Here is a 19,595-nt window from a genome sequence, read left to right on the forward strand (position 1 = left end):
TATATTTGTATACCTAGAACAGGTAATTAAATTTTTGGGATATTTTATTATATTATATATTATATTAATTTTGATATAATATAAACTAATAAACTATTAAACTACTAACTTACTAAACTAACTAAATTTAATATTATTTGTTATCATAGTATTGATCTATAGCATTATGGTCTGTAGCCCATCATTAGTGCATAATATGACCCAAACACAACCCAAAATCATACAAATAAATATTCCATAAACGCAAAAAACATTACCTTTTTAAAAAACCATAAGAACAAATAAATTTTACAAAAATAAAGTGTATTTTATCAAAATGATATATTTGTTAATTAAGCTTTTACAGTAGCGATATTAAGATGAGTTAAAAAAATTTTAAATTTAGATTACATATTATACTTATTAGTATAAATATACATAACTATAATGAGTATCTTAAAATTAAGTTTGAAATTTGAAGCCCAAAGTTTTTAAATATTCCAACCGGAAATTGTTATTTTTATGTACAAGTTCCATGATTTTATATTGGAGTTGACTATAGAGCTGTGATTTGTAGTTTTTCGTCCATTTGATTGAATTTTTTAATGAACTTCTGCCTGGTGCTCTTTAATTTATGCACTACAATAAAATTATAAATTAATGAATGTGAAACTTGTAGTGTAGCGAGTACAATATTGTATCACGTATCAGGTAATACAATTTATTTTTGTATTTTTATCCCATTACTAAGGTACAAAAGTGCAAAACGAATTTGCGCTCTTGTTCGATCGAAAAAAATAGATGATTTGCGCTTTTGGAACTTCATCGATATTATGTATTATGTATAACCACTGACCACCATTACAAATACAACCCACGATCATCTAAGTCAGCTTAGACGATTATATTTATTTATTACATTTATAAATAGAGTAACTAATATTTTAAGACTTTTAATATCAATAAATCCTCAGTATATTTGCCTATATTGTATTTGTACACGAATATATATTAATTTATTAATACGTCATAAGATGCATAAGCATTTTTCTCAAATACATGCTGTATAATAATATTTTGTCTAATTAAATAAAGAATGATATAGAAATTAGTGCTAATAATATTTAGTTAGTTTGCAAAACTTGCATTTATTTTTTTAATTGATAAAACCTGTGTATACGTCACATCTGTATCCATAGGGACGAAAACAGTTATTACGAGTGCTTGTCACGGCAGAAAAAAAGCTACCCGAACAGCACAGTCTATAAAGACTTTATTTGTGTTTTGAATATTTTAAAAGTGACAACAAATTTTTTTTATCTTGTTATTCGATCAACAAATAGTAAATTTATTACATTATATGCAAAAGTATGTCCATGAATTACACATGTAATCAAGTAAGTGATTTATCGAACAAAGAATAATATTAAACGTAGGTACCTACAGTATTATACTATTATGATTTATGATTAATATTGTTTTTATAGTAATTAGTAGTTTTGGTAATGACGCTTTGTTACTTTAATAGGAAATAATTATTTCCAAATTATAAATAGTGTTTGGAAATATTATGATTCACCATACTTGTATTATTGTTTTCATAAGTATATACATTATACATTTTTAAAATTAAAATAAATTACAACAGGTATCTATATAGGTTTTTTTATTTATTAAAATTAATACATAGGTATTATAATAATGTAGATATTTTACAAAAATTAAAACCGTTATTAATTAGGTATTTTAATGGTACCAATATGAATTACATTATGTGTTGAATGAAAATAATCATCGGTGATTGAAAGGAAAGGTTACCTTGGCTAGGTAAATAATAAAAGTAATTTAAAACTATCTATCCTTTTTGTTTCATATTTTATTTGCAAAAATAAATAAATAAGATAATTTAACTGCAGTTTAGAATATATAATCATTATTAAATGGTACCTATGTCTACTTAATTTTAATTTTATTAGTAATATAATAAACCATATAACTTTTGCAGTTCATACTCTAACTGCTCCGCACACAATTTTAAATTTAACTCTTTTTAATATATATGATTATATTAAATTATATTTTTATGATTATAGAATAGAAATTAAAATATAATGTTCGATTTTGAACAAATTAATAATATAGTATCATTAAATCTTGTATGCATTATATTTCATTAAACATCGATAGTACAACTATGTAGTTACCTACATGTAACAATATTTACTATAAAAATAATTAAATAAGTAAATACAATGTAATGTTTACAAATTATATTTTTTAGTTATTAAGTTATAATATGTCAATATTGAATATACCATGTATAGTATTTTTTAATTTATTTTAAACCTAATTTATAATTCCCATTTAATTATTTAAGTAAACAAAAATATCTACACCTCACTTTCTTATCAGTTCTTACCTAAACTTACATCACAGCTGTTCTCTGTAGTATTATTGCTATTAATCGATATACCTACGTAGTATATATGAAAAATAATATTAAGTTAATACCTGCTCTACCACCTACCATTACTTTTTTCCTTACTTAATACATCACTTTTAATACATTCTACGGGCATAAGTTTCGATTGTATAGTAAATATTGCATACATAATATAATATTGGTGGTATATAATCTGCAGATGCTAATATACTATATATATTGTGTTTAAACGCTTACCCGACGCCCTATCAGAAAAAAAATATATTGCCGTATAGAAAAGCGTTATAATCTGTGTTGGATTTGTTTTCAAAACATCTAAAAAATATAAAAAACAATTTATATTCAATTCCGCCTCCTGTTATAATGTAAAACGCACTAGCTATATATAATAAAACTATCTTTATGGCTAACTGCTGCAGCGATATATGTATTATGTATATATATACATATATACACAACAGATTCGAAGGGATAACATAATCCCTTCTGATCATTAATCAACCCCCTCGAATAACCTATCTACAATGATAAACTATATATATAAATAATTATAATAAACAAGTATAAGCCGAAATGACCCATCGTCAATAACAATTTTGCACTGTTGCAGGTGTATTTCATAATTTTAGGGACCAGCTAGTTTATACATATAAAATAAACAAAACAAAAGCGAAATAAAAACAAATCATAATATGCGTACGTACTGCTTTTTTTAAATCGAATTATAATAATATACTATTATTACACAATGATGATGATATATATATACATAAATAGTAAAAAACCAATTATAATATAATATTTTATATTATATATTATAATATCTTAAAAAATTACAAATATTATATTAATTATTAAACTTAAATTATGCAAAATAGAAACCCGATTACAAATAATTTATCGATAATCCCTTACAATTTTATTTGCACCTCTATTCGACTCAGATTCGTTAACGTATCAAGGTATTCTACTATATTGTATATCTATACCGACTATACCTATTAACACATACAACGAATTACAACAGTATTGCCCATTTTAACGTTATGATAATTATAAGTTAATATAACTATTGATTGGATAGTATAACCAAAAAAATTACTATAACCATAACAAAAAGTATTTCTTGTATAATCGCATGATAGCAATCGCGTTAAAAATATATTTAGAAAATAATATCAAAAGTTAGTATACTTTTATTGGCGGTATTTTTTTCCTTTCAGATCGTAACTAAATAAAATAATATATTACTTTTCGTTGATAACCTATTAGGGTATTCAGGACATTGCAGTAGAGTAGATTATAAATTCAAACACTTTTGGCTGATATTTAAATAAAAATCGTGAAATTTCCATCGCGTAGTGGTACTATTTCAAAATTAAAGAAAACGCTGAGTTATTTGATACTCTTATATTATGATATAGATTATAGATCGAATAGAATAGGTAATATTATTATTATTTTCAAACGTCTAGAGTAGGTATGCATCTATAAAGTCTGAGCATACAAACTCAACAGTAAAGATTTTTAGTTTATAGCCGTACATCGTGTCGCGGAGTAGGTGCGTACGACGTGACTGATGCGCGCGAAACGCCCTGTGAGGGGGGTGGTTTTTTTGTATATGCCACGGCACACGTGCACTGGCGCACTGCTCGTATATAACGTCAACAAACACGGGATTGCGGGATTATATCAATGGGCAACTCCAAAGCCATCAATCAATTTCTCCATTCTCTCCTATACACGTTATTTTTTTTCTCCGTTCTCCTTTTTTCTCATCGTTCGTGTCACTTTATTTTCTTTTGTTATTCGTATAGGTACTCATATATTAAAATATACAATAAATGTACGCGTGTGATAATTAGATTACAATCGATGTTTATTAACCATTATACCACGTCCGAAATTGTAACGGTTTTCTGCTACTGTACGCCGCGTTTGTCTTACACGAGTTAGTATTTGAGTACCTATACCAGGCGTATAGCGAGAACCTGCTGTAGTTCAATTACATACCCGGGGATGGTTGAAGTATCTTTATAATAATATGAGTATCATTAAGGCTGACGAAGCGCCTTATACTTTTAATGGTTTTAACCAATAAATCGGATGAACCGGAATACCGGATGGTTATAGTTAATGCGCACTTCCCATTGTCCGATTACTATTTTGAATATATTCATACATAATATTAGAAAAAAAAATAGTATTTGATTTTTAATATTTTTACAAGCCTTAAAATCTAAATTTTTATATCCTATTACTAAAATTCATTATATATACTAAGTTTTAAACATTAAATATTTTATCTAAATAACATATTAAAACGTATAATGAATAGAAATAGTTTGTGATTTGACCAAATGTACATAGGACATTAGTATAGTACCTACTTGAATTTTTTTAATCTTTTAGCAACTTTCGTTAGTAGATAAATAAGTTTTGGGAGAAATTTTAAAGAGTATTAAAATATTTTTGAGCTCTTTCGCGCTACGACTACATAGGAATTCCATAAGCCATACATCAACACTAAATTAGTAATTACCAATATTCCAAATATTCTGCTCCAACAGCCTTATCTAATATCATTTCAACAACTTGGTTAGTGTAGTGAGAATTATACAATCCATTACTCCTTAACTGGATAGGATTTAGTATAGTTATTTAAGTCTGAATTTAGTTCGAAAGAATGAGAAAGGTGTGTTGCAGTTGTATCAGTTGTATCTTGTTTTGCGCTAAAATACTATAGATACAAATGTAAGATTATTTATTTATTTTTTATCAAAGATAAACTTGGTCCGGTAATAGCGATGGTCGACCGTCGAGATTCATGATAAGATTACTTATAGAAAACAATAGACCCGGACATATTTTAACCCGCAATAAATTCATGAGAAGTTGTGAAGTGTGGGTATAGCAATCGTCGTGTCAATTGTTAAAATAATGTTTAAAAATGCATAAAAATAAAAAGTTTGTTTTAAAAATACATATTTCACAAGATAATATACAATGTGTAGCGTTTAATATAAAAACATTTAAACTTTTTGAGAAAATTACCAATTACCTTTAAAAGAAAAATAATTGCTGTATTAGAATAATATACGAATTAAGAATATAATAAATAATATTATTGTTTGTGTATAGGCATATAGCAAATATTTGTATTTTTAATACGACGAAAAAAAGCATACACATATATTATTACAATACGGCGATGTATTGTTGCGTATTGTGTTTGTTGTAGAAGTCGATATGAATATATTACAATTTACAATACACTAATCTCTTGTTTACAAACAATTAGAATGGCCGTCCGTCATTGTCACAGATGACGCGGCACACACCACGCGCGCGTGGTTACTATTACTATGCTCGCAATAATTATAATAATCCCAATGCAGATGGGCCAAAGCCCATAGTACAATATTATTATTATTATGATTATAGTAATATTAAGGACCGACCGGCAGTGCAGTGCGCACGCATAATAAATAATAATAACAAAAAATATAAGGGACGCCGCGTGTAGCGTGTACCGAATAATCTAGTTAGCCCATTATTTCAAAAACTATTAATGTTTTTGAAATATTTTTAAGTTAGTAGTTTACAACAATATTTTTATTGTTTTATATCTTTATCATTTTTTGTATTTTTTTTTTTAACAATATGCACTTTTAATTTCTTGGTTCAACTAAATGCTCATAAGCTACTTGTTTAAAATTTGATTTTTATAGATCAAAATACTCCAAACAATATTATGCTTAGAAATATGAAATTAAAAATGTATGTTGTCATTCAAAAAAGTAAAAACTTAAATATAAACAAACAATATAATTTTTTCAAAAGTTCTGTTTTATAACGGCTTAAAATGTGTACGAAATATATTCTGAAATAATTAGTGACTTATGTTAAATGGATCATTCCGTGTGTATATGTATATATATATATATTTAATATAAATTATACTTTATACTATATAATATAATAACAAACGTATTAATAATAACAAGTAAGCTGCAGAATTGATGATTTGCTTTGGTGATATAAATTATATTATAATTATTATTGTCACATTACGTGTATTGTGCACGTACGATGTATCGATGTATGTGTATGCATTTATCACGCTGTATACTATATATGTGTACGAGTGTACGTATCATTATTATTATTATTATTATTATTATTATTATTATAATCACGATTTCGGTGGAATGAATATGATGTGGAACTATTATTTAAAACCATAGACGTCCGCACGGGACGAGCCCGTACTCAACCAGATATTTTTTAAGGGCACAGTACAATTTACGTCTACATTGTATTATAATTTATAATGCATATTGTATAATAATATATGTTATAATTTATAATGTATATTGTTTTATTGTATAATAATAATTGATATATTCATTATTCGTGGAGATCATGACTATTTTATTTGTCTCACTATATGATAAAATTTAAAATATTTGTATTAACAAAAATTATATATTCGATAACCATATTAAAATATTATAAACTTAGTAATTAAGGATTTTATACTATACTACAATTATTTAGTGTACTGTACCACGTACAAGTTGTACCTGCCAACGAGTATTTTCGAAATTAACTGTAGTAAAAAATAAATTTAGGAATACAATTCACAAAGACTGACTAAATGTTCTATTATTAATGTTTACTGAACCAGAACTAACATCTAGTGTTGACATTGAAAATGTAATTGACGAAATCAAAGCTTGAAAAATAAGAGAATTAATATATAATCTTTCTATTATTACCTGTTTTATAAAAAACAGTAATGAATATATATATTTATAGTATATACATATTATGTATATTACAATGTATATACTTAATTTTTAAATATTAAACCAAGCTTTTTTTGTGTGTGTCATTACTTTTATACATGATTTGATTTGTATATATTTCATATGATTTAAAATAATTTAAAATTTTACTTTTATAAACTCAAAAACATGTTATTGAATCATACAAATACAATACATTTATTATGTACTTAAAAAATATTCAGTTTGAAAAAGTTTATCTTAAATATTTTCAAGCATCTTTTTTATACGACTCGATAGAAATGTTCAAATTTTAATGAACACCTGAGAGTTATACTTAAGTATCCGAGAAAATCAATTATCAACTATGCTGGGTGGTAAGCATGCACTAGCGCACGGAAAAAAAGTGGGTTAATGCGGGAACAATGTCTTTTTTAGCTTTTTATATTAATAAATTTCCGCAAAACGTATGTAGGTACGTGTATGACAATATTACGGGACACAAATACCTAGTCATGAAAGTAATAAAATATTTTTATATTATTATAAGACAAAATATAAACAAATCCAATCGGAACTTTTATATATTATATTGACTGTGTGCGCATGCTTTTGATTGTCGATACTAGAAAGTTATAATGTCATCATACGTTGTTTTATATCCACGGCACTAAGCGAATAACAATATTATAATAAGCGTCGTACCTATACATTATTTTCAGTTCGACAAAGCGTATCAACCGACGAGATTGGGAAATTGGGAAGTTCCGAAATGGCATCTTAATCGTCCGAAAGGCCGTTCGACCGTTACGAAAGTCATTGCTAACGACAGGGGACATTTGTTGCCAGGGGTGCAAAAAACCGATCAGAAGCATTGGGCTGGTCTCTATTTGGGAACGTATCAGTTACCGAAACGCATATCAAAAGAAATCGGTACAAGTAAAAATAGTTGTTTTTGTATTGTTCGATAAATAAAAAATAAAAAAAAACGAAGATTTCTATCACAGTATAATCAATTAAATATTACATTTATAAAATATCTTATTATTGGACAATTCTAGTTTCTAGATTTCTGTTTTTATGCCCGTGAGATTTTTTACCAATTGCCAAAATAACAATATTGTTTATATTATGCGCTTACTTTTTGTACACAGCTACAGAACTGTCTGGTCCGAAATGTCAGACGTGGATGAAACGTTCGTATCACCACCCGTTCATCGACCGTAGCCAACGAAACAAGACCGAGAACGGCGAGAACAATAATAAACTGGAACAAATTAATACCAATAAAGAACAACGACAACAACCTTTAGCTAACGAAGACACTGACAGGGATTCGATAAAATCCGTAAAGTATGCGGTGAGTCATAACAATCAGACGCGAATGTCGTCACGTTGTGTGGATCCTTCTGTAATAAATGAAAAACCATTGATTAATACAGACGATCTTTATGATAATAATTTAATAAATAATACCTAAATAAAATAATATACAACTTTGATTAATAAAATTGCAATATTGTTTTCTTAATAAACGTACTTAACTTGCGAACTCTAAACAAAAAAAAATTATGTTCTACTGAAACAACACGTAAGTCACCATTTATTACATATTTATTACTTATTACCTATACTATGCTTCAGGTTACAGTGTGTCAATGTTTATACTATACTTTATTTGGTACTCGTGCAGTATGCTACCTACCAAAAAACTTTATGAGTAAACTTTACCTATTTTATTAATTAAAATTTATTTATTTATGTTTTTGATATTCTTTAAACATACTTCCACAAATAACACCATCTTTTAATTTGGAATAACTACCAAGTTCTGGCAGCAAGTTTCTCTCTATAATTAATACATGATTCCTCATTATAGATATCAAAATGCCCGTTAAAAAGCGCATTGGTTTACTCGTTATAGGTAAAAAAAAAATATAAAGTAAAACTCGCAACGAAAAAACACATACGCAAATCCAACACAGACATAACATAGACTAATATAAAAAATACCTAAAAGTAAGTTATCGTGGGTCTTGATGAATATTTATCAGTTATCATAATGGCTATTTAACTATAAAATGTTATACAACTTTTATATGTTATTTATTCTAATAACTTAAATTTACTTTCCCAAAATAAAATGAAATAAAATAAAAAATAAACACAGTAGGTAGCATACTATACACGCATACAGTTTTTTGGTGGGTAGCATTTTACGGTAAGTATAGCATACTACACGAGTACCATTTATTTAATTGTATTTAAATATACGGACGTGAGACACGTGAGTCATATTACAATTTTTAAACAATATGTAGAGAAAATACCAACAAATTAATGTACAAAAGAATAAAACTATTACAATACTATTTAGTATTTACTTAACAATAAAAATGAATATAATGACAAAAACTATAAAATATATTAAAGATACAATATAAAGATAATAGAAAAGATAAATCAAAGACATATGTATTGCCAGCAACCATCAGGAGGTTAGCACGGGGGATAATGTATATTATACCATAAAAACTATACATGCTTTTGTATTACATGTAATATTAATTAAAATCTATAACTAAAAAAATTTAAAAAAAATATAAAAATTAAATATTGAATTGTTTTTCCAATTTAACGTTATCAAAATATTATCTTATTTACCTAGTACTTATTTATTCCACAATAAGTATAAAACTATAATAACTTCTTAAAAATGTATAAGAATAGTTTACCTATCTTTATTACATTTCCAAGATATTATACTACGAATTACCATCTAACCTAGACTTAAATACTTAACATAATAATTAATATTAAGTACAGACTACGACACTACACAGTCATTAATCATTAATCAGAATACAATAATTGAAACATCTCGAACCTCTTCCATTCGATTAAAATCAAGATGTATCACAACACAAAATGTTCTTTTTATGTATCAATAATATAATCAATAATAATAAAGCATAAAGCAGGTGTGTATTAAAATGTAAATAAATCAATATATACGATTTAACGATATCGATATTGGCAACCTTGACTACAATAATTATAAAGATGGACTGACAGGCGTCATAGGAGAATATACTTTTTTTTAAGCCAAATAATAAAACTGCAATTTATCTTTCTTAATTTAAATGTTCTATTATATTATTATTATTATTATTATTATTATTATTAATATATGTATTACTTACTATAGACTATTAATAAATAAATCACTTCAAAAAACTACTCGATTTGCTATTTATAAGAAAAAATTGAATAAAATAATTATTCTCGAAGACATATTAAAATATTTTAAAATGACGCCTTCTATACGCAGCCAATGGTATCTGAAGTAACTTCTGCAAAGTTCAGTTTTCCCTGTAATTTTAGGAAAATTTGAACATTTCTTTCTATGAACATATCACGTAATATACAATTATTTAGGTATTAATGTTGTAATTTTTATGAAGGTTGTTTCCAAAGTCAGAAATCTAAAATGATAATAATATATAATAGGTATATTATATAAAATAAGCGTAAAATGTACGATTTAACCAACAAAAAAACGTGATGATGGGAACATCGTGCATTACGATCGTACATAAATATAATGAAGTCGAAATCTTTAGTAAAGGTAATAAAATAATATTATGTATCGATCCGATTTCAGGTGTCGGATATGCGAGCGCCGAACATTTGCAGGATCAACACGATCAGGAATTGTGCGTCGGCGGACGGCCGCGGACCTTTGAATTCAACTACAGACGTCAACGGCGGCAGCGACGAATGCGACAGTGGCGGCACTCGTAGTACTAGACAGCGCGAAACAGTCGACGGCGGTGCGAAAACTCCGTCCAGCCCCGCGCTGAGTCGCATAAGTGCGAGCTGCGGCCAACTGCAGACCGCCGGTGTGGACGACGAGGACGCACGGCCACCAGTGGCCGGTTGCCAGGAGGGACCGACGGGACGCCGGTACGGGGACGCGCAGAGACACCACGGGCTGCCGGACGCCATCGAGGATGCGGTGTACCGGTCGCTGCAGACCAAACGGCACAAACACCCGGGACTGGGACTGAACGGCTGCTGGCCCAAGTGCTCTGCGGTGGCGTACAAGTCGTTCAACGACCCGGGCCCGACGCAGTGCAGCAAGCTCCGGGTGTACAGGCCGAAAACGTCATCATCGTCGTCGCCGCCGCCGCCGGCCGATGACGGTGACGAGAAAAAAGATCCGACCCGGAGGCGTAACAAAAACCCGTCGCGGCCCAAGACGTGCGGACCCGTCATGACGGCGCAACAGTTGACCGACATCAAGCTGGCCCTGTGCTGGGACCTGGACGCGCCGTTCGACCGAAACCGACCGCCGCGGCCGCCCGACGAGCCGGCCGTGTTTCACAAGGTTCGGCAGCAACTGCAGCAACAGCAATTGCAGCAGCCGTGCGGGGGACCCGCGGCACCGGCGGCGGGAAAACCACAAAACTCGTCGGCCGTCATGGGATTCGTGCAGACGGCCGGGGAGGCCAGAAACTGTAACGACGACGACGGCGAAGTCGTGCCGGAAGCGCGGCGGACGCAGACACGCGAGTGTCTGATGAAAAATCGCAATCTGTCGGCCGTCATGGAACTGATACCGAACAAGGACCGCGACGGCGGCAGTAGACCCGCCGGTGTGGCCACTGCGGCGGACGTCGACGACACCGCGGCCGCCGCAGACCAAACTGTACTTTCGAACGACAAACCGTCGTCGTCGTCGTCGTCGTTGTCGGACGGTCGCCGCAAAAACGGTGTGGACGGTAACGACCGGAACGACGACGTCTACAAATCTGACGATCACGACCAAGTCCAAGTCGAGGACATGTCGAACAAACTCGGTTTGGAGCAGTGTCCGGTCGCCGGGTCGCCGTCCCACCGACGCCGTCATCGGACCGCGCAACACCACACCTCCGCCGCCGCCGCCGCCGCCGCAGAAAAGGAACCGAAACACAAGCGGCACGGCAGACACGCCTGCCGACCTTGCCTGGCCTGCGACCATCCGAACGCGGTCGCCAGCTGCAAGAGGGACGACGAATGTGAGCACTACAAGATGGCGTTCAAGGCGGGCGTGCCGGTCAGCACGCCGGTCAGACTGCGGACGGCCGCGGCCGGCAAACCGGCCAAGCACCTAAAGGTGCCCAAACCGAAGACCACCAACTCGGACAAGAAGAAATACGTCATCGGCACTCTGCTGCCGCCGTTCTCGATGTGGCCCGGCACCACGGCCCGGGACTACCCGGAACACTGGAGGCTCACGTCCGTGTACAGGCAAGCGTTCAAGCCGCTTGAGCTGCGCAAACAGCCTCTGCTCCAGACCGTTTACCTGTAGACGACGACGGTGCAAAACGAGGGGAGAGGGCAGTGAGTTTATCTAGATTTAGATACTATTATAGGCAATAAGTATATTTAGGTTCGGTTCGTTATCCAATATTGGATATTAATTTTGTTAAGTAGCTCCTCCAAAAAATAATTAAAAATAAATTTGTTATGGACTATACAAAGTTTGCTGAATCAGCAAGTATAATATAAAAAAATCGAATTCGCGTTTCATATAGGTAATATTAATTTCAACTATAGTTTCGTGATTCCAAGACGCATGAAACTGTGTTGTTATATAGTTTTAAAGTTAAAACGACCAGTTTACTTTATCAATGTCAATATAACTCATTATTGCCTATTTGGCTTTCAAAAATTAAAAATATACCAGCTGCAGCATTATCAAGGGTCACTTTTCAGAAAGATGCGATTTAGAGTAAATAATAAGAAACATTCTAACTTTCAAAATGTCCACTTACGAAATAGATTTTTATTGGCCATGATGGTTATTTTTACTCCTTAGTAATATTGTAGCTATGGTGTGCCAATAACCAATCATCATTGGTTACCAGTGTATCTATGTGTGAAAATTCCGAAGCATTTGAAATATACGCGTATTACTCTTTATACGTAATCTATACATTTTAATTGTTGTGTAATTTTAGTTTATCTTTATAGTTACCTACACGTACAATTGGTTTAAATTTGTTTGCTGCCCTTAATTAGAACTTTATAGATGATTCGGTTCACTCGAAACATTGATTTGCCGTGCGGAGAGGGTGGAAAAACATATTTTTTCAGACCTTTCCACACACGACCCACACATTGTAAATAATTTAGACTTTTTTGTTAACATTTTTCTTGGATACGTTATTGTACACGTGATTAATTTGAATTTTTTTAACCTTACGTCGGTTTTCTGAAAAATTGTTTTATCCTTATTGAAGGATATAAGCTAACGCATCTTTTCAATCCCGCACATCTTAATTCTTAACCATAGATAGAAATAAATCTACTTATAAACACACAATTATAATTAAAACATTAATTTGAACAATATTATGTTAAATACTTGTATACCTACACTAATCACACCCGCGCGTATTATACATATTTATTTATTTTTCTTACAGGATTTTACAAATCACAAATACCAAATTACATAGTATTCAAAATATCTGTTATATCTAAGTACAATTTTGATTCGCGACCAGCTACATAATATTACCCACCTCCTTGATAAAATACAAATAATACCACTATGTATAGAAAATTACAGAAATTCTAGATTTTTGTACGGTAAAAATGTGCAAATAATTCTTAAACATCGATGGGTAGGTTGGGCTCCATGATGAAATATACGTATATAAATATTGCTCTTTTAACAATTTTCTAATACTCGACTTTTTAAAAAAATTAATACGTAAAAATATAACATGACAAACACATTTTGTATTTGTCTAATGCATATGTATAAAATAAAGACACAATTGTCATGACCGATATCAGGTATAATATAATAATTAATAACTATAGGTATTAAATATAAAGTAGATGTATTAGCTAGGCGCATGTAGTTTTTTATATATTATATTTTTAATTAATGTACCTATCTATTGTGTGTACTATAATGTCATAATATGAAACATATTTTAACAAATTCAACATACAACAATTTACTTTTGGGAAGTAAAATTATTAAAAGCACTAACACCTATATTTCATGGAGTACAATTGTGTCGCGTTTTTTTTTTAATGTAAAAAGGTAAAATGGGCGCAATCGTGTCGCAATGAAATCATTGTAGGCTATGTTAACCGAGAAGTATCCCCCATCGGTTATTATAGAATATCCCATATAAGCGTGTGCATTGTAAATCGAATAAATCGATACGAAGATGAGTTAGATACCCAAATAGACCTCTACTGAAATTATTCTACACACACACACACACACTACATGATAATATGTACAATTCATGTCAGTATAATAATAAACGATTGTTTTTTTATGTTTATCTTGCATTATCATTCTTAAGACTGCATTATTTCATATTTTATATAATTGCATAAAACATTATAAAATCTATAATTTTATGAATAATAAACGTCACGACATTTGTGAGCGCAATGCAACACCACTCAATACCTATCTGCGTCATAGCCCATAGGTATTGTGTTATGATCTTCGCGACAAATACGCGAAATGGCAACACGGACTCGGCGTATATACTATATTATTGTACCATAATATTGTGAATCATGATAGTATAACATGTACAACGATGACAGGTACCTATTATAAAGTTATAAACACTAATAATAAATAATTATTATGCACCATCATTGCGCGCGGTACCATCCGGTACCAATAATTATTGAATTGCGCGTTATTCGCAAAAATAGTTATTACAAACGCTATCTACGTCACCCAAACCCCATACAATATAATATAATACCTACATTATTATGTTATAATAAGTTATGTGTGTACCTATAGCAATATACCATTTAGTTGTATCTATATTCTATAATATAGGTACCTAAGTTGTAACCGCAATTACCATAATAAAATACTGTAAACATAGTCGGTACGCATTATTGTAATAAAGCTAGGTAGGTAAGTAGTAAATAGGTTATTGTATATGCGAATTTAGAATTGTTGTATAACGGACAACGGTAGAATACATAATTATTACACACGCACAATTGCTTTAATAGAACGAAAATACGAATGTAATCCTATATAATGTTGTATTGTTATTAATATAATACCTTATTATTATTATTGTAATTTATAACCAATTTAAATATTATCATACATTAAATTATTACTATTTACCTAGGTAGTATCTATCGCTATTGTAAATAAATTACGATTCGACGAATAAGACTTAAAAAAATACAGCTAAGTTCTAAATCCTAAAAAATGAGGTACCTATACCTCAGCTGTGCAATAACTTAAAAAATATTACGATTCGTGAGAATTCAATATTATATAATAATTTATAATACAGAGTAATTCACTGAGCATGTACAAACCTATTTTTCCTTAATATCCTTTTTATCTTGTAAGCTATGATTTCTTTTTAAATGTTAATATAGCCATATAATAGATACCTATTATGGTAATCGAAATTTGAACGACTAGTTTTAAAGTTATTTGAGACTTTTTACTGTGGATAATATGAGTATTGTTATATGGTATGGTACCTCAAAAAAAAAACTGAATGAGACATTTTGCAAAATTGTACCTGCCTTATTTTTATTATTACCTAAATATTAATAAATTGTTCTTTGAACTCTGGTTTTTTACTAGGAGCGAAAAATTAGTCAAAGGTATCTATAACTTCAACTTTAGTGTAATTGGCAGTGACGCGGTTTGTTTTATTGTGTGCTGTGACGCTGTTTATGAGTGTATGTACTATGTACTTTCGCAAGTGGTGTGTTAATGATTTTTTCGAGAAGTTCTCCAATCGTCCATTTGTATCTGAATTAATAAGGTATTTTTAAGCAAAGCTGTATTTCAAAAGTCATGTGTATGTTATACACAAAATGCCAAATGGGTTCACTGGTTCACAATTTTAAATGCGAAAATATTGTAAAATAAAACAACCACAAATGTCCATGCATTAAAGGCTAGTCGCTATAGACCTATAATGGCTTTAACTGTAATAATATAGTACATGTGCTATAGGTACTTCAGCAACACATATAAAACTTAACAAGTATGTTGGAGAGGTTGGTTTGATTAATAATTAATTATCATACAATGACTTATTATAATATAAAATAATTTTTAAAAAAAAATGTAATAACTATAATGAATCATTTAATAATAAATTATCTGATCAGTGATCTTGAATGGCGTTATCCATAGACCGTATGACAAATTATATGCCCGTCTTAAACTCCGTTAAATGTAAGCTATGCATATTTTTAACAAAATAATTTGAGTGAGATTGACCAAATTTTAAACACAGTTCTAAAATGATATCCAATTATAATAACAATTTTATTTTTAAAGGTGCACATCCTCGGATGTTGACATGATATTTATTTATTGTAATTGTGGTGGTATATACCAAAATAATACTTATTTTTACCTAGTAATTATACTAATTTTATCTATCTAACTGTCGTTTTTTGTTTTGATACTAACTATAATATCTGTTTAAATAAAGGCCATAAGGTATATTAAGGTTTCTGGATGATAAAAACCATAAATTTATAAAGCTTTCTGCTTTTTATTCTTCGACTTGTTGAGTTGTAGGTAAACAGGTATACAGTAAGCAGTAAGCACTATAATAAAACATTATTTGCGAGGTATTCCATTTAACATTTGCGGTGAAAAGTGATTTAAATTTTTAATTTTCCAAATCAGCCAACTTTAGATATAGGCAAGTAGGTACGTAATTGTCATTGTATAAATCTTGGTCTATCACCTGTGTACATAATAATAATTAATGTATAATAGGTTAGTACACAATATTTTTTTTAGATTTATGTCTGTGTGAACCAATAGGTATCTATAAAACATTTTTATAATTAATAAAATGTTATTCATACTTTTATTATTAAATTATACTTTTCATGTATTATTGAAGACATCTTGCCATCTTGGATGTTGTATTACAAAAAATATTCCATACAATTCAATCATATCATATACTTAATATTATTTTATGAGACTTATATGTGTGTTAGTGACATCACCAAACAATATACAAGGAGAGACACTAAAACAGCCTGATTATTTTAAAATTAAAAACAAATGAAAATTAATTATCAGTAGACATTTTTTAGGATAATATCATAAAAAATATACAATTTACAAATATTTTGAAAACAAAATTGGTCACAATGAAATATAACATTGTTGTAATAAATATAAACTACAGAATATTAAACAATTTTTGTAAAATGTAAATACATTATAACTTATAACGGTTAACTGTTATAATAATACATTATAATACAATATATTAAAAGCTATATTTTAAATTATGAAAATTCCTTCATAATAGTACATGTCATATCAATAAAAAAAAAAAAATAATTGCAATTAATAAACATAAATTTTAAAAATTTACAATAGAAACAGATGTTAACATTTAAATTATAGTTATTAATACATTAGTCAATTATGTACAAATATTAATTCGTTTTTAAATACTATCATTTTTCAATAATGATTGTAAGAGTAGCACATTAATAGAAAAAAAATACAGCTATGAGTGAAAAGTTAATTATTGGATAATTAATAAAATTATTTTAATTCTAGTTTAATTTTAGTAAATATTTCACAATTAGTTTTAATCCAAGAATGTTCAATAACATCAGTTAGTGATAATCTGAACTTTGGTATTTTAACTAAAAGCTTTGTAATTAAACATAGTGAGCGATAGCTCTCATATAAGCAATAGCTCATATGAGGTTTGAAACAATACATCATAGCACAAATTTTTCTAAAAGTGTCTGCCTGATTTGCACTTTCAAAAGGAGGTGATCCACACAAAAATTCATAACACAACACTCCTAAACAACAGTTATCAACATATTCGTTATATGTTTGAGAGTCAACCATCTCTGGTGATAGATAATCAATAGTGCCACACATGGTGCTACGACATTTGGATGGTGCATGGACAGACCATCCAAAATCTGCCAACTTAATAACATGATGACTAAACAATAAGAAATTTTCAGATTTTATATCTCTGTGAATTACACTTTGTGAATGACAATATCTTAAAGCTTCAGCTACCTGTCGTAAATAATATGCAGCTGTTGGTTCATCAAAACGTTTATGCGGCTGCGAATTCAGTACTTTAAATAATTCACCTTCTTGGGCAAATTCTATTATTAAATATATTTTCTTTTCGTCCCAAAAATAAGTCAGCATTTTTAGAATGTTAGGGTGATTAAGATGTGTTTGTATTTTAATTTCTCGTCGCTCTTGATGTTCCATGTCATTTTTTACTAATTTTGATTTAAATATCATTTTTAAAGCAACCATATATTCCATATTTTTTTTCCGAACAAGATATACACGACCAAATTTCCCACGATCAAGTGGTGTTCCAATTTCAAAATCGTTTTATTTCCACTGATGATTTGAAGGTCGTTTAGAATAAATATCTTTCATTTTTTTTTCTGTGTGTTGAACAACTTCATTTTTATACTCAGTTTTATGGTTTTCTCTGACCACAGCCATTATATATTATTACATAATTGAAAATACTTCAAAAAATAAAAATTAAGATAATAATATGGAACAAATCCACTTTCATTTTCAGGTAGAGCAAATTAATGTGTTTCTTAAAAAATAAAAGTTAATGTTAAGGTAATGAGCATTAAGGTATAATGTAATATTTTATATTCTGAGTGGAGTGATTTTTATTTTTATTTTAATAGGGCCATGAGCATAATTAATTAGACACTTAAATTTATCCACCACTAACGGTGGTTATTAATATATTATTCAATGATCTAAAACAGTGTTTCCCAACTTCTTTTACTCGCAGAACCTTAGCAGGAGCTTGAATATTTTATGGAACCCCCATATAATTAATGGAGCTATTCTCTGTTAGAATCATAATTCAAATCAAAAATATTATTAATTAATTTATATTTTCCCAAATTTCTCATGGAACCCTTGGCATCGGCCGATGGAACACCAGTTGGGAAACATTGACCTAAAACATTTTACAGTAACTATATAGCCATGTAGGTATAGGTATTAGATTTTAATTATATTTCCATGTAATGTCAATAATATATTAATATGTAGGTATTTGTTCTATAAATTCTGTAATTTATTTTTATATAAAATATTAAACATTTTTTTTAAATAAGTAATAAAAATATGCATTAATATTTAATAGGAAAGATCAACGTTTTAAATTATACGATTAACTAAAATATTTATCATAATGGCTATTTACCCGTCTGACGTGAAACAATTAAGTTTAAAGACGCCTTCCTATAGCAGGTTGGTGACTTGTTCAAAATTTCAAATGTGCAATCATCCCATAGAGTAATCT

At 30.0% G+C, this 19,595-nt stretch overlaps 1 protein-coding gene and 1 pseudogene across 1 annotated transcript; one reads left to right on the forward strand and one right to left on the reverse strand.

Moving 5' to 3' along the window:
- The first annotated feature begins 1,349 nt into the window (after window positions 1–1,349).
- On the forward strand, window positions 1,350–14,025 carry LOC113549169. The gene is made up of 4 exons (XM_026950350.1): window positions 1,350–1,376; window positions 7,935–8,145; window positions 8,367–8,572; window positions 10,877–14,025. The coding sequence occupies exons 1-4, from the start codon at window positions 1,350–1,352 to the stop codon at window positions 12,563–12,565; spliced, it is 2,133 nt and encodes a 710-aa protein (XP_026806151.1). The 3' UTR covers window positions 12,566–14,025.
- A 3,793-nt stretch (window positions 14,026–17,818) lies between these two features.
- On the reverse strand, window positions 17,819–18,766 carry LOC113549260 (annotated as a pseudogene).
- Window positions 18,767–19,595: the final 829 nt, after the last annotated feature.

The sequence above is a fragment of the Rhopalosiphum maidis genome, chromosome 1, assembly GCF_003676215.2.
Source record: "Rhopalosiphum maidis isolate BTI-1 chromosome 1, ASM367621v3, whole genome shotgun sequence".
Classification (NCBI taxonomy): Eukaryota; Metazoa; Arthropoda; class Insecta; order Hemiptera; family Aphididae; genus Rhopalosiphum; species Rhopalosiphum maidis.